A 16,305-nucleotide genomic window follows, 5' to 3' on the forward strand; every position below is an offset into this window, starting at 1 on the left:
ACTCAGCTAGCAATGAAGTAAGCCAGGCAAAACCTTGCAAGAGTGGGATCTAGGAGTGCTTCATTTCAACGTGTTCAAGGTAGTACAGAGAAATGAACACATTGATTGCTGTGTGACCTAGCAGCAGTTCCCAGCAAGACAAAAGGACAATTCAATGCAGCAGGACACTGACGTCAGTGACACAGCTCATGTGAAAAACATGCAAAGTAAAGAAAAATTATGCCCAAAAGCACACAAAGCTACACAGAGTGAGGCCATCCTAAAGAAACGTGACAGATTCAGGAGGTACCTACAGCCTGCAGCTGCTGCTTCAGACTGGTGGCACCCTGAGCCTGATGCTACTGCAGAACACCAAGGGCAGGGCTGTGGGGCCACACCCAGCAAGGAAGGAAAGAGAGGTCACCTTTTAATGACAATCCTGAAAGAAAAACTGAAGCTGTAACAACCGAGATGGGCACAGTGGGAAGCAGACAGAACTGGACAAAAAGCTCCATTACTGCAGGGAGCTCCACGCTGCATTCCCACAGTTAACAGAGCAGTGTACAGCCATGACCTCAAACAGGTCGTGTACCACTTTTCTACCATCATCAGGAACGTTTTCTTCTCTTCCCCCAGTCACTCCCCAGTGCTGTCACAACAGAACCCACGACTATCTCCTTAGGGCACACAAGCAGCTAAGACCTGTTTCTGCCACCTGTGGTTTCACGCCATTCAGATCTTTCACACCTGAGCTTTTCCATCACACTCAGAGTGCAATTGCTAAACCGAGTCACCAGATGGTGAGAAAAAGTTAACCCAGCCTGAAGTTAGGCAAAAGAGGGAATTCAATCCCTCAGCCAGCAGACTCAGACACATGCCCCAGCTCTGAGCACAGGGCTGTGCATCTCGACTCAGCACTTCACAGGCTGTTTCTGCAGCCATCACAACAACTGCTCCTGAGGTGCACACTCGCACTTAGGCTGAGCAGGCAGGCAGCATGGGCACACACTGATTACAACTCCAGAGTTCTATTGCAGTGAGTTATTTCTTAAGCTATAGCTACATTTCAGTAGCTGCAGGGGACCTCCAAGAAGGCTGAGGAAGGATTGTTTAGAAGCTAGAAATCCTGAGATCATTTCAGAGCTGCATGCTTCAGAGAGACAAATAATTAAGCTGAACAGGTAGTTTTAGCTGATTAAGACTGAAGACAAAATTCTTCATCTATTTTAACTGCAAAATTAGCAGCTGTCATGCTCACAGGCATTGCTACAATCAATGTGTTTTTCCTGGGCCTAAGAGCAGCATTCTACTGCCACAGGCAGAAGAAAACAAGAAGAAGAAACATATGACAGGACTGGAGTCAGACCTGCCAATACAGTCACCAGGTTACAGTCAAGACAGAAATCAATCAAATGCATCTGCAATTCCTCTAAGAAATATCTCCCTCAGCCTTGAGACAAGTGTCTCAGGTGGCTTTGCCATTCCCCTCCTCCATCCACTACGCAAACACCAGTGGTTCCACCTCCTGTTCTACTGGAAAGCAAGCTGGCAATGGCAATGGAACATGCCCCTCCAACACTTGGAAGGCTTTCCAGAAAACCCTCTTTTTATCAACAGACTTACAAAAAAATTCATCACAGGACTCCATAGAAAACTAACAGTGTCAGGAAGCAGAAGAGGTTGTCAGCTTACACACTTCCTGAAGTCTCATACTGCAAAGATTCCAGACCAATTTGTATGTTAGAGTTTGTATCCAAAGCAATCATTAGAGGAGGTGACCTCTGTGAGCTGGGTGAAAGACTAGAAATTGCCAAGGGAGAAGAAGAAAGAAAATGCAAAGAAACGACTGGGCTGCAGAGGGACCCTGCAGCTAGCTCGAGTCACCTTTGTTTTTTACATAGTCCTTGGCAGAGGCAAGTTACAGAGGATTTAAGGTGCCACTAAGTGTAGGAAAGGAAAGTGTCTCACCACTCTGAGCTTTATCATTATGCAGGGTTTCTTCAGCTAAGTTGGTGAAACATCTGCTCCCTTCCCACAGACTTTTCAATGCTCATTGACAAGTCACTGGCACTTCAACCCTCTAACAAAGGCTCCAAAGACATCTGTATGTTATGTCAATCCTTCAGCATAACTCTATGTAGCTAACTATGCAAGTTATTAGTAAAACTAATATTAAAGAACATCACTAACATTTTATATGCACATCACTTGCTTTGTGATGGCTTTTTGTCAGCACGTATGCTGCCACACCTCTTCCTGAAATTCACCTTGTCATTCTAACACCTGAGGGACTCAACATAGCTATTTCTTTACTCTGTGGGCCAGTGTGATTACCCTTAAGCTATAAGGTTGTCCAATATTTTGGTATGCCAACAGTCATCCTGAATGCATTGCCACAACACTCAATCTTTACTTAGCTCTGCAGCAGGAGCCCAAGACAGCTGTCAAACGATGTTGCCAAGTAAAACAGCACAGCAGATTCCCAGCCTCTAAATTCAGGTTTGAAGAAGAGATTTGGAACCAAAGTGAGTTTGGATAGTTTGCACATTTGTAGCTAATGGTGTGGAGAACATAAAAAATGCAGAGATAATAGAATTTCCTAAAGCAAGCAAGGAACAGATCAGAAGTGCTTTTAAACTGACATGGAGCAGTGAGACTTCAGGGCTCACTGCAAGCAGTACTGCCATACTCTCTTTTGAAAAGCTCTACCACCCTGAAGAAGGATAACTGACCTAGTTTAACTCCCTCACCTGACATCAAGACATTTCACATCCCCTTCATGACCTTGTCTGCTATGGATCAGATTTTGGCTTGTTTCAAAGCAGCTCTCTAGAGCTGTGCACCAGCACGTGATCACAATCACTGAAGCCTCCTTAGCATTCCAAATTCAGAAAAAACATCTATGAATCCTTGTAAGTCAACTTACCAGACAGACTCCATGAATTCAGGAGAGAGTTTTATAGTCACTTTTAAAATCAATCCACTGTCCCAATCTTGTGGCATTGAACTGTTGAGAAACGAATGCACAGATTGAAAGGTATCTCAACATTAAACAGCATGACCAACTCCCAATATTTCTTATGCAAAACAGCTTGATTTTTAAGTGCAGTGTTTGCCCCAGATCAATGCAAAATCACTATCAAATATTTTAGCCTGACAATGGTTCCAAACAGCCCATGTGAAGAGGCAAAAGTAAGCCAAGAAAGAAACCACGAGCATCACTGTTTAGAACTAAGGTGATGCAACATGCAAATGTGTTCCACACTGCTAGACTGAAGTGGTGGATCTTCTGGCTCATTCAGCAGATAGAAATGGTGGGCCACTCAGGGTTCAGCCAAGGTTCAAATGTCTGAACATTGCTTTTGATTGCAGTGCTCTTGTTTCTATTTTTAGAACTTCTCCTTGCAGAACCAAGATCCAGAACACAGTCTATCAGCTTTCAGTCCTATGAAAGCAGGATGGAATTCGAAGACAAAGAAATGCTGAGAGAAATTGATATGCCACAAGTCACAAAAACTAGTTCAAGGCCAGCTACCTTCTTTGCCTTCCCAAAGCTGTGACAAGGCTGGGACAGGTGCTAGTCCCTATTCTCAGGACAGATTATGGTCATGTCCATTGGCACTGAATAGAACCACTCATGAGTAATAAGCCAGCTATGGGATTTGCTTGGCCAGGTGGTACTCCCTTGCTAGTCTGACAGCTATCAAACTAGCTTTCCAAACAGTCAAGCCCAGAGACACCTGTCCTGATGCTTACTGACACACACCATCCTGGAAGTCAAGTTAGGAAAGTGGAAACAAAGCAAATTCATTCTGTCATCTCTATTTCCACATAACACCTGAGGTCCTGAAATAGATGTTTGGATCCTGATCTTCAAGCCACTGTGACATTCCACTATGAAGATCCAAAGACGAGGACTGATCAGTACAAGGACCCACAAAGTCACAGTATTATGTCTGCCCTCAGCACTGGAAGACCTCACACCATGAAGGAACCTTTCATAGTTTTCATTTGCTAGAAAATCCAGACAGAAAACAAACTCTATCTCCAGTAGAAATGTTGTGAATTCCTCTTAACACTGTCCCAAAAGATTTGAATTTATTATCAGCCAAATCACACACAAGTCACTTAAACTAATTTAATCTTTATTCCTAACCTAAAACAGATGCATGTGGAAGCACACCCAGGCACATGCACACATTACTATGCATTAATCCAAACTCCAGTCACTATCCTAAGCACCAGCACTGCACAAACAGCAGTGGCTACAGACACAGCAAGTGAAAAAGGAACAGCTATGGAACATCAAACATGAAGCAGAGTAACCTTTTCTCTATTTAGTTCTAAGAACAAAGAATCATCAATGGTATCTTTGAAACACAACATTTCAGAGTGTAGAGGAATTGTATAGTTGAAAAAATAAACTGTGCTTTTCATCCAGCCACTCACTCAAACTTAGGCCACAGCTATCCCAGCAAAGGCAGCTGTAGTTTCTGTGGGCACTGGCCATAACTTCAAAATGCTCCCACGGCCAAGAGGCCAGTGATAACTCAGAGAAGAAATCATTTCAGTCCAAAGGAACAGAGCAGGACTAGAGAACATACAGAGGATTGTGATAAGGCAGACCAGCTCGTGCTCATGAAAACCTGAAGAATGAGCACTGTGAAGGGTGGCTTACAGCCCATCAGGCTGTGCTGCCATCTGGCATGACCCGGGCAGGCTGGAAAGTCTGGCAGAGAGTAACCTTATGAAGTTCAAAAGGGCAAGGGTAGGGTACTGCACCTGGGCAGGAATAACACCAGGTGCCAGTACACATGGGGATTGATCTGCTGGAAGGCAGCTCGGTGGAAAAACATCTGGCAGTCCCGGTGGACAACAGGATGACCATGTGCCCTTGTGGCCAAGAAGACCAATGGCATCCTGGGGTGCATCAAGAACAGTTCCAAGCAGGCCAAGGGCAGTTCTCCTCCTCTGCTCTGCCCTAGTAAAAGGCCACATCTGGAGCAGTGTCCAGTTCAGGAATAGGCAACTGCTTGAGAAGGTACAGCAAAGGAGAACAAAAATCATTAGGGAACTATCAAGTCTGTCTCACAAAGAAAGGCTGAGAGACTTGGAGCTGTTTAGCCAGGAGAAGAAGGACCAGGGATTTTAGTCAATGCTCATAGATACATAAAGGCTGGGCATCAGAAGGATGAGCCCAGTCTTTTTTCAGTGGAGCCCAGCAACAGGACAAAAGATAACAGGCACAGACATGAGCACAGCAAGTTCCACCTAAGAATGAGGAGGAACTGCTTTACTTGGAGGGCAACAGAGCACTGAAACAGGGTAAGTGGTGGAGACTTTATCTCTAGTTATTCAAAACCAGCCTGTACACTGGTCTATGCAACTTGCTCTAAGTGAACCTTCTCTGGCAAGGGGCTTGGATTAGTTTATCCCTGGAGGTCTTTATTCTGTCCCCACTGCTACAGAGAAAAATATGGAGCATCACAGTTCTATGCATGATTAATATGACTCAGAGTTAGGGGAGGAAAAAGAAAAACCCCTGTGTGTCTCAAGAAAATACCTAACCCATTGTCTTGGGTTCTAATGCAAGTTCCCACAGACTCTAATAAATTTGATAGACTCAATAACAATTTATAGAGTGCCCTCCCCTCTTCCCCCTCCTTTCCCACAGATAGGGATTAGATACAGGGAGAGAGAGAGATAAGCACACCCAAATAAATCAATCTCCCTGGATTTGGAAGTTAAAAGGGAAAGTTTAACAATAACTTAGAAAGGTATTGGAGGTAGGGAAGTTTACAAAGGATAGGGAAGGGAAAACAGCAGAATACAAAAAGGGATAAATACAACCCCAGTGATGTGATGGTGTCTCTGCCTCGTGGCTGCCACGGGGTGTGCTGGTATGCAGAGTGCCTGTGTCCAGAGGGAGCCAAGAGAGAGAGAGAAGCAGGAAGCCCCTCTCTTTTATAGCACAGGAAGCGGGGGGAGTGGGCTAACCATCCCCTGGAGGGTGGCCCACCCCTGGGGAGGGGCCAAGACCCCTAGGGTCAGGTTCAGGGTTACTCCCCCTGGAGTGTTAACCCTATACACCCATCTGCTTGGAACAGCTTCCCAACCGCAAGGGTCTGCACAGGCCAGTGTTCTCTCTCTCACTACACTCATGGGATGCAAGGTTTAAATGAATACTCTTGGAAGGCTGAGGGTTTATCCACATCTATTCTGATACAGAATTAGGTGCTAGAGCTTCTGCTGTTCCAGAAACACAGGCACTGGAAATATTTGTATACAATGCACTATGGCAATCAACAGACTAAAAAGTGGGGAACATAAAAGCAGGAAGGCTAATGTGCATTTCCTTTATCTGCTCCATTTGAAAACCAAAGTCAGATCTTACTTTCCATTTTCTACGCAAAGGAAGACATGAGGAAAGAGAGAACTCGTTCCACCTATCAGCCAGATGTTCCATGTATCTAGTTAGACACTCTGAGCTTCAGGCTACCTTAAAGGAACCTCTCGACATCAGAGCAGTCTCCCTGTTCTGAGCCACAAAGCTGTTCTTTTTGTTCCCCGTTCAGGATCACCACTGAGAAGCAAGGTAGCTGTAGACACGAGATGTAAGCAAGTAATCAAGTTGACAGAACAACCAAGTTCACCTCAGATGAAAAACTTCTTCACACATACAGTAAAAAACACAGCAGAATGTGCACGGAGTCTTTACTCACCTCCCATTCCTTTGAGTATCTCATTACAATTCCTCTGCACTGGTTGTTGTGTTCTTTACTCCCCAGCTTTGCCACGTCCTCCGGCCCTTTAATGCCCAAGGTCTTGTCAATCTCATATTCCTGGGAGCACTGAAAACAACCAGACAAAAACCCCACACTGCCATGAAAAGCTGTCAGGATTTCACCCAAGACATTTCTTTCTATTCTGTGCATCCTAATGAGTCCAAAAGGCTTCCTTTGTCCTTTTGAGATTGCATCGGCACTGCACCTGAACTCAACAGACATTCCAAAGGACAGCCTCACCTGAGGGGATTGTTGCTTTACTATCTTCAGGAGGAAAAGGAAGAAAAAGTTTCTGCAATAGATACTAAATAAATATCCCTTCACAGTAATGCCTGGAGAAAGGCAAGTGATGAGTAGCAAGCACCTGCAATCATCACATGCAGAAAAGCCAGAGCAACACACTGGACAAAACTTGCATTTCTCTCTCAGCCAGAAAGCCAAGCATAACAGCAATGGGAATAGGACTGAGAAACAGGTTACAACATGGAAAAAGCAAACAGAAATATCTACAGACAGATTTGTGACACATACCACAGGGAAGCCATGACAAGCCCAGCCAAATCTTCTGTCAACATGAAAACCACTCTGATGACCAAATCGAGTTACTATGTCTGTAATGGCTCCTGCAAGAACATGGCCATAGTGTGGAAGGCCAGCAGCAAAGGGAGGGCCATCATAGGAGTTAAACCTACAACACAAGACAACATTCTTCATTAAAGCAAAAGGTAAGCATCACATTTTCCAAGAGGGTAAATACATCTGGATGCTTATGTTTCTTAAGTCTTACTAGGACAACTAATTTCTCCCTCTCCCAGCACCAGTACAATGTTGGCAGTGGGAGTAAAGACTCATTCAGTTCCTACCCACTGCCAGTTCCACCAGCAACACTACTGCAAATGGCAGTGTGCTGCTTCACAGCTGGCAGACATAGGGCAAAGTCGTCCTTGCTTCCCTGCAAGTCTCTTTCATAAAGCCACCAGCCAGGCAATAACAAGCTTACTACCACTGTTTGAACATCACTGATACTTCACAAAGTGAAATACAAACAGTAGCTGACATGACCACAGCAGCCAGAACTGCTCTCTGCAAAAAGAGCAGTTAGAGTTAACAGAACCCAGGTAGAATAACAGAAACAGCTACAGCTAAGCCTTGCATTGTCACACATCTCCTACAGCTTTCAGCAGAACCTTACCTAGGTCTATTCTTTGATTGTTTTAGCCACTCCTGGAAACAATTCAGATTTTTCCAGAGCTCCAATATCTTCTCTTCTTCATGGGGAAAACTTATGTTTTCTGGAACTTGTTGAACCATTCTTTCCCAGCAATCACCAAGGAGAGAAAAGAGAGCACACACTGAACAGAAGTTAGGAAAAAACTGACTTCACAAACAGAATTTATTGTCTGACCAATCCCTATCACCAGAACACAGCTCAGCTTTTCACACAGCTTGATACAGTGTAGACACAGAAGCAAGCACGATGTTCTACAGCAAACACCTAATGGTTTTGACAGACTAACAGCAAAACTTTATTACAGGAAAAGGATTCAACTACAGCTCTAAGGTTTTTATTGCTTTGGTTCTGTTGTTGCCTATTAAAAAAGTCAATGGGAAAATACTTTGGTTAGAGGTTTGGATTTTTTTTCCATTTAGGAAAAGTTTCCAAGTTCAAACTTGTCTTTCACCACCACTTTGTGAACTCCTGAAGCACTTCAAGTGCAGGAACTAAAACTTGTGAAAAGGCAGCCTTCCCCTGTACATGTATTCCTACCATTTAAAGATGAAAAACAGCATTTTTTCCATCCAGTTAGGCCACTTGTCTGAATGCTCCTAAACACAGTGAGGCTCCAGACACCACAGCTGAAACACTGCAATTGAAGAGGAAGATGTGGGAAGAATCTGAACAAACAGACAAGGAAAAAGCTCAGTGACCCCAGCTGTGAGTCTTGAAAAGCTCTGACTTGCAGTGCATTGGCAAAACTACCAGTCTTTTCCTAGTCCCCATTTGTCATTCAATGTTACAGGTACCTTAGAACTAAGCTACAAGGGGCTGCTTCTTGCTCGCCATTTCTTGAAGCTCTCTGTTTTATGGGGTGGCTTTTGGCCACCAGTGTACAAAGCCATTGCTCAATTCTGGGTAAGTCAGTGACAAAAAAAATCACCACAAGCAAAATAATGCATCAGTGACTCAGGAAAGAGTTCTCAACCTAAGAAATGCACAAAAGAGATGCATGGGTTTCCAGACCTGCTACAACATTCACATTCCAAGCAAATCCCACAGTAAGCAGCAAGCAAAAGCTTCATGGAATAAGGAGATTTAAGAGAGGAAACCACGAGCTGGCAATAAACACACGGACATGGCCTGCAGGTAGCCTTAGAAGGGTAATGACCAGTCTCAGCTCTGTACATCACACATGGCTTGTACCAGATCTATCATCACATCTCAAAGCACTAAACAAAGCACTAATTGGGCCATGCCATTTCTCAGTCATTTGATCACAGAGACAACAGAGATAGGTCAGCCTCAACATTTCTTACAAGCCATTGAGGACTAAGGATCTGCTCATTTCATTTGGATCAAGCTCAGCCCTCACCATTCAGTGCTAACAGCACAGGTTTCAGCAGCTGGCCCAGCTATCAAGTCCCTCTAATCTAACCAGTTCAGTACAGGCTGAAGGTTTGCTCTGTACCTGTGATGGGGCTATGGAAGCTGCTGACACATCACAAACTCCATGCATGAATCACAGTGTCACTGTTGGCCCATTGCCACCAGCTGAAGCACTGTATGTACAAACCAGTGTCCAGCTACCACAGGGCACAAATCCATACACACTCTTAGCAACATTACAGGAGGAGCTTATTATGTCTACATCAGGGATAAAAGAACTGATTAGAATTACAGCTCAGGCTTTTCAAGTTACAAAGCAGAATTTTAAACAGCCTTAAAAGACAAATCGCATTTGGAACCTTCGTGGCTCAACATCAGCTGAGAGACAAAGCAGAGACCTCCATATTCAGGAGAAGCATAAACCATTTATAGGCAGAGACACTGACAATTCCATACAGCTACAGCAACAGAAGTGCATTACTACAAACAATCTACATATTTGAAGTCAGAAAAAAATTGCTAACACAACTTGGAAGACAGAATTAAAACACTGCAAATGGTGATTAAACTCTTACGAGTTAAGAGGGTTATGTGATAACAGACAATGATTTGGTAAACACACCTGGATGGAGAAGGCTCTGGGAAGACCTTAGAGCAGCCTTCCAGTACCTAAAGAGGGCCTACAAGAAAGCTCAGGAGGGACTTCTTACAAGGGCTTGTAGTGACAGTATGAGAGGGAACGGATTGAAGCTGAGAGAGGGGAGACTTAGACAGGAGATTAGGAAGACATTCTTGACAGTAAGAGTGGTGAAACACTAGAACAGGTTGCCCAGGACAGTCATGGATGCTCTCTCCAAGGTGTCCAAGGACAGGTTGGATGGGGTCTTGAGCAACCTGCTCTAGTGTAAGGTGCCTTTGTCCATAGCAAGGGGGTTGGAGCTAGAGGATCTCTAAAGCTCTCTCAATCCACACCATTCCATTATCCTGTGTTACACAGATTATTATATTAGTATCAAAACTACACATCTGGACAACACTCCACATTTACAGACAGCTCAGGAAGCACAATGGAGTCCTCTTTTCTTGTTTCTCTACTCATATTCTCCTGACAAAGCAACAGAGTCAGGCAGCACACCACAGCTGATGTTAAGCACACTCACCTTTGTAAGAAGATAGTAACACCCAATGGGAAGGGTGTCAAACTTTGTGGCTTATACTACAGCAGTCTCAAACTTATCCTGGGCTTCTTACCTAGAATTTAAAAACAAATTATTAAAAGCATGAAAGCAGGTCAGACTGTGGAGTTCTCAGTGTTAGTTACTTTGTGTTTCTGTAATAAACTGAGCCATCAGTTTTCTGCTCCAGAAAAGCTACCACCTTCATGGCATGGCCTAAGAATGAAACTCCTAAGTGTAACTAAAGCCATGGTTTTGTGCAAGTGTTTGGGGTTTGCTGGTAACACAGAAAATTGCCATTTACACCTTCTTCACAGGAGATTGACAATGGTCTGATTATGCCACTGTTGTGTTGGATGTGAAACGAAAGCTGAGCAGTCACAGTATTTCCTTACTGACAAACACACCTCAGAGAGAGCAGCTCCAGAAAATCAACTGGAAAACTCCAAAGTGAGGGTTTCTAATTTCTAAAGGTTCAATGAACTTTGCTCCAGCTGAACCTGACACTTGAGGAAACAGTACTGAGATTAACTCATCTCAACAGAGCACTCAAGATGGACTACAGATGACCCTGCCCTCGGGAAGGACTTTCTTTTTCCCATTGAAAGCTTGCTAAAGCAGCAAATGGGGAAATTAATGCCATGTTTAGACACAAATAGATCATCTCATGCGAGGAATCAGTTTGAATCTGTACCTTACAAGGTCTTCAGCATTTTTTTCCTCTTCTTGCCATACTACCTTCCTTAAAAGCAAAAATTGTCCTTGAACAAGAGACAAATCTAGGGGATCTGGAAATAGTTTTAAATAATGTATTGTAAGAAATCAGAAATGACTGCCAGATAAGCCAGGAAACACTGAAGTTCTGTGCCAACTAAATCCTATTATTACCTGACAGTCACTGCCCAAATATGACACCAAAATGACAAAAATATGGTTCACTCACTTTCCAGAAGGCTCCCTGGGGGTGGGAAGCCAATGTTTACTGAAGCGACAGCAAATCCCTCCCAACCTCAGTCCTGAGGAGCTGAGAGTCTGATCAGTGACCTCACTGCTGGCTGCAGCTACCTGGAGGGAGGCAAAGTCCTACAGCTGTGCTGCTCAGGGACATGCTTTAGGGGTGACCTGGCAGTGCTGCCTTAAGGGCTGCCCTGGATGATTTGGAAGCTCTTCTCCAACAGCAACCACTCCATGCTTCTACTCCTCAGAACCGGTGCACCTGACTGCCAGAAGGAGCACAAACTCCACACAAAGCCTTACCTGACCCAGCCTCTTTGGCCACCTGCGTCTCGTGGGGGATGTTCCTCAGCATCTGCTCCTCCCGCATGAGCTGGTGCTGGGCTGAACCCTCCTGCTGCCTGGGGAACGGCCATGCTGCTCCTGCTGCTCCTTCAGCTCATGCCATGCTTGCTGGAGAGAGCTGCAGAACCCAACGGCAGCACAGATTGACACGGAGGGGCTCTGGCAGCAGCAGCTTGAGTGCAGGCAAATCCATCCCTGCAGCTGAGCACAGTCATTGCTTTGGCCCGGAGCCGCTCGCAGTGGCGCCTGGAGGACCTCGGAGGCCTAGAGCGGCTTTGACCAGCGAGAGGAGAGCCCAGAGCGTCGCCTGCCAGCCGGAAGTGACGGCACGGAGGCAAGATGGCGGCGCGGAGCGAGCTGCTGCGGCTGTACCCAGCCCCGGGGGGGTCTTAGGCGGAGTTGGGGGGTCCCGGGAGGGGTCCGAGAGGGCTCGGGGGGGGGCGGGGGAAGGGGGGGGGGGGTTTTGGAGAGTCCCAGAGGGGCTTCGGGGGGGCCTCAGGGGGGTTTGAGGAGTCCCAGGGGGGGGGGATGAGGTGGCTGGGGGGGGCGAGCAGTGGGGGGAGGGTCTGGGGATGAGTCAGTGGTTGCCAGGGGCGCTTGGGGGGGTCGCAGGGGGATTTGGGGGGGGGGCCGAAGTGGCTGAAGGGGGTATGGGGAGGGTCTGGGGGTGTTGTAGGCGGCCCCGGGGTTGGGGGGGTTTGGGGGCGCCTTGGGGGCGCCTTGGGAGGGGTCCGAGGTGGCTGGGGGGAGGGGGCAGTGGAGCAGAGGGAGGGTCTGGGGGTGTCATGGGGGTCCCCGGGTGAGGTTTTGACGGGGGTCAGAGGTGGCTGGGGGGGTAGGGGAAGGGTCTGTGGGTGCCGTAGAGAGTCCCAGGGGTGCCTGGGGGGGATTGGGAGCAGTGGGAGGGGACTGGGGGGACGCTGGGGGGTGCTGGGGTCCCTCCCCCGAGGCTCCTTGACCTGCCCTGCCAGGGAGGTGCTGCTGCCGCTGCCTGCTGGCCTGGCACAGGTGGCACTGAGGGCGCTGGGCCCAGGCCTGCAGCCCCCAGCCCGGCCCGGGGGGAGGCCTCAGCAGCGCCCCCAGGCCAGGCTGCAGTGCTGCGGGGACAAGCTGAGGGCCTGAGTGGGCACTGGGGGGCGCACAAGGAGGTGAGTGGGGGTCTCTGGGGGGCCAGTGGGCGGGTCTGGGGGTCCCTGGGTGGTCCCGGAGAGGGTCTGGGGGTCCCTGGGTGGTCCCGGAGAGGGTCTGGGGGTCCCTGAGCCCTCCCCCCACAGGCTCTGGGTCTCCCGGGGGGCTGGAGGCCTGCGGGGGGAGGTCTCCTCCTTCCTGGAGCTGCTGGGGCTGTGCTGGAGACCATCGAGCGCTTTGGAGGAGCGGGGCAGGGGCAGGCCCCGCCCACGACAGAGGATGCACCAATCAGCTGCTGACCCTCCCCGTCCTAACCAGTTCCCCCCCCCCTAATAAAGCACCAAACTCCGCCAGGTGGACCCTGCCTTCATTTATGCAAATGAGGGGGCGGGGCACAGGGGTGACCATACCCACAGCCCCCACAGGATCCACCAATCAGCTGCTGACCCAGCTCCGCCAGCCCACTCCTCCCGCAGCAGCAGACCCCTGCAGAGCCCTGCAGTGCCCTAGAGACATCTCCAGACTCCTGCAGACAATTTCAGACCTTTCCACGGGCTCTGCAGACCCTTACAGACCCCTGCAAACTCTTCACACCCCTAAGACCTCTACACACAGCCACAGCCTCCTCTGCAGAGCCCTGCAGCCCCCTCCACACCTTCAATGGATTCCTGCAGACACTTAACAGATGCCTGACAGAGCTCCACAGACCCCTGCAGACCTTTACAAGATGCCTGCAGACACCTGCGGGCCCAGAACAGAAACCTCCACACACCTGCTGAATGCTACAGACACTCGCACACCCCTCCAGCCTCCTAGAGACCTCTAGGGACCCCTCCCGACCTTTCCATAGAGCCCTGCAGACCCCTGCATGTCTTTAAGAGGCCCCTAGAGACCCCCACAGGCCTCTACAGACTGCCAGAGAACCCTGCAGACCCCTACAGACACCTCGAGACCTTTGCAAGGCACCTCAAAACCTTCACAGCCTTTTGAGACACCTACAGCACCACACACACCTCTACCGACCCCTAACCACCTCCACAGACACCCAGAGAGCTCCACAGACTTCCAGAGAGCCCTCCAGGCCCCTAAGGGTACCTACAGATGCCTCCAGACCCCCGCACACGTGCAGACAGCGCCGCAAAGGCTACTTACGGCAGCTGCGCTAAAACGCGTCTCAGATGCGGCGCCGCTGCCGAGCAACTCACCTGCCCAAACTCCTCTGCTGCGAGAGTCAAAGAACGCAGCTCTGCCGGGGAACGCGGGAGGCTTCCCTCTGGCCCGAAACGCCCTGCCCGCCTGCCTGCCTGCCGCTCTGTGCTCGCCGCCATTCCGCTGCAGCCTGCTCAGCGCCGGCCCGCCCCCCGAGCGCCGGCCCGCCCCCCGAGCGCCGGCCCGCCCCCCGAGCGCCGGCCCGCCCCCCGAGCGCCGGCCCGCCCCCCGAGCGCCGGCCCGCCCCCCGAGCGCCGGCCCGCCCCCCGAGCGCCGGCCCGCCCCCCGAGCGCCGGCCCGCCCCCCGAGCGCCGGCCCGCCCCCCGAGCGCCGGCCCGCCCCCCGAGCGCCGGCCCGCCCCCCGAGCGCCGGCCCGCCCCCCGAGCGCCGGCCCGCCCCCCGAGCGCCGGCCCGCCCCCCGAGCGCCGGCCCGCCCCCCGAGCGCCGGCCCGCCCCCCGAGCGCCGGCCCGCCCCCCCTGCCTGCCGCTTTTAACTCCTCACTCCAATACTTACAAATCCAAACCAGTTCTCAGCTCTCCCTCCCACCTCTCACCTTCCCCTCCTCTCCTCTCCTCCCCTCCCCTCAGCTTTCAGCCACTTCAATCGTGCACGGCCTTTAGAGACGAGGCAGGAAAACGGGCGACCGCCGCGGCTGAGGAAATGCAGTGTGGACCAGCAAACACACGGTGGCAGCACTCAGCACCGGCGCCACACCGCAGCCGCTACACAACTGCAGTACCCACGAGCAAACGCCGGAGGGCAGCACACACAACCGAGAGCGCCTCTGCGCCCGGCCGGGGGCAGCGCCTTCAGCCCAGCGCCGCTCTGCCTATTGCCTTTGCCAACAGCACACCGCACGCAAGGCACAGCCCACGCTCTGCCACTCCTACACACTCACTTTATAGGGACAGCTCTCAACTCCAGCTGGGGCTACTCAGCACTTCCTTCATCTACTCTGGAGGGATTTACAGACAGCAGAGGAGACACAGGGGGAGCTGCTGACACCAGAATTAAGGCCGTTCTGCAGCAGCTAGAGGAAAAACACAGCTCTTCTGCCAGATGAGGGCCACAAAGATGAGCAGAGGACTGCAGCACCTCTCCTGGGAAGCAGGACTGAAAGAACTGGGGCTGTGGAGGCTGCAGAAGAGAAGGCAGAGCTTCGAGCTACGCTGCAGTATCTGAAAGGGACCTGCAGCAAAGCTGGAGGACTGTCTAAAAGGGCCTGTGCTGATACTCTGTGCATTTAAAAGGATTGCAGTGAAGCTGCTCCAAGAAAAACTTTAGAGACTGAAGAAATCAAAAACCAAACTGCCAGATTCCCTCACACAACTTCCTACATGACCTCAGCAAACCCCTTTCACTTCACATCGCTTCTGACACCCACTCTGGGAGCTGGACACTCCTTCTCTCCCTGAAGCCGGGAGAAAGATCTGGTGAACGTGGCAGCACGTGGCAGAGGGTCAAGACTTAAGCAGACACCTGATTGCTATCACAGCTCAGAAACGACTGAGACACATGCCCTCCTCCCAAACCTAGCAGTTAGGAAGTGCTACAGCTGCACCAGATCACACTGGGATCTGCTTCTTGCACAGGATGCAGCAGATTCTGGTCCATAGCTCAGAGAGGATTGCTTAGCTACTGCTGTTTATAAACACGAACCAAAACCAACCACAACAACAAAGGCTCAGAGCTGGAAACAGTTCTCAGCAGTGCAGCAAAATCCCTTTCTTTTATTCCATAGAGAGGTGCTGCAGTGACCTCAGGGGTTTTTAAGTCAAAAGCTGCTTGCTGGAATCACAGAATCAGTCAGGGTCAGAAGGGACCACAAGGACCTCGTTCCAGAGACACTTCACACTAGCCCGAGCCAAAACTAGAACGGTAGGAAAAAAGGCAAATCACAAAACACAGGACTGCCTTAACTGTCCTACATTGTAACTAGCAGCACCAAGTCCCAGTCAATTCAGAGCCTTGGCACTGTTTCTCCTTGAAGATTTTAACCCTGGACACAAAGGAGTCCTGCTCTCAGCCATGGGATTACAATAAAAGTGACTCAAATGACTCAAAAGGGTAACACAAATGCCTTTTCCTGACCAATCTCTCTACATGTTCCCATGATGCTCCACT

The 16,305-nt window shown here is 49.5% G+C and overlaps 1 protein-coding gene and 1 non-coding gene across 13 annotated transcripts; both read right to left on the reverse strand.

Moving 5' to 3' along the window:
- Nucleotides 1-272: 272 nt before the first annotated feature.
- On the reverse strand, nt 273-14,752 carry LOC135179855 (isoleucine--tRNA ligase, cytoplasmic-like). Of its 12 annotated transcripts, none has more exons than XR_010304176.1 (9): nt 14,177-14,191; nt 11,488-11,609; nt 11,239-11,286; nt 10,530-10,620; nt 7,957-8,076; nt 7,296-7,452; nt 6,702-6,830; nt 2,906-2,986; nt 273-418 (listed from the first exon to the last, which is right to left on the reverse strand). XR_010304176.1 is itself a non-coding variant. In XM_064151912.1 (6 exons), exons 1-5 carry the CDS (start codon nt 11,912-11,914, stop codon nt 6,480-6,482), a joined length of 618 nt encoding a protein of 205 aa, XP_064007982.1. In that variant the 5' UTR covers nt 11,915-12,044; the 3' UTR covers nt 2,923-2,986; nt 6,479. The 12 variants fall into 12 exon arrangements, 2 of the variants coding, with proteins under 2 accessions (XP_064007982.1, XP_064007975.1); XR_010304168.1 differs by lacking the exons at nt 11,239-11,286; nt 11,488-11,609 and adding exons at nt 11,802-12,044; nt 14,735-14,752 and having other exon boundaries at nt 300-418; nt 14,124-14,193; XR_010304164.1 differs by lacking the exons at nt 11,239-11,286; nt 11,488-11,609 and adding exons at nt 11,802-12,044; nt 14,695-14,709 and having other exon boundaries at nt 300-418; nt 14,124-14,193.
- Nucleotides 9,444-9,578, reverse strand: LOC135181146 (small nucleolar RNA SNORA84). Its single transcript, XR_010304755.1, has one exon. It is a non-coding gene; the product is annotated as a small nucleolar RNA SNORA84 (small nucleolar RNA).
- Nucleotides 14,753-16,305: the final 1,553 nt, after the last annotated feature.

Source organism: Pogoniulus pusillus, chromosome 1 (genome assembly GCF_015220805.1).
Source record: "Pogoniulus pusillus isolate bPogPus1 chromosome 1, bPogPus1.pri, whole genome shotgun sequence".
NCBI classification, from domain to species: Eukaryota; Metazoa; Chordata; class Aves; order Piciformes; family Lybiidae; genus Pogoniulus; species Pogoniulus pusillus.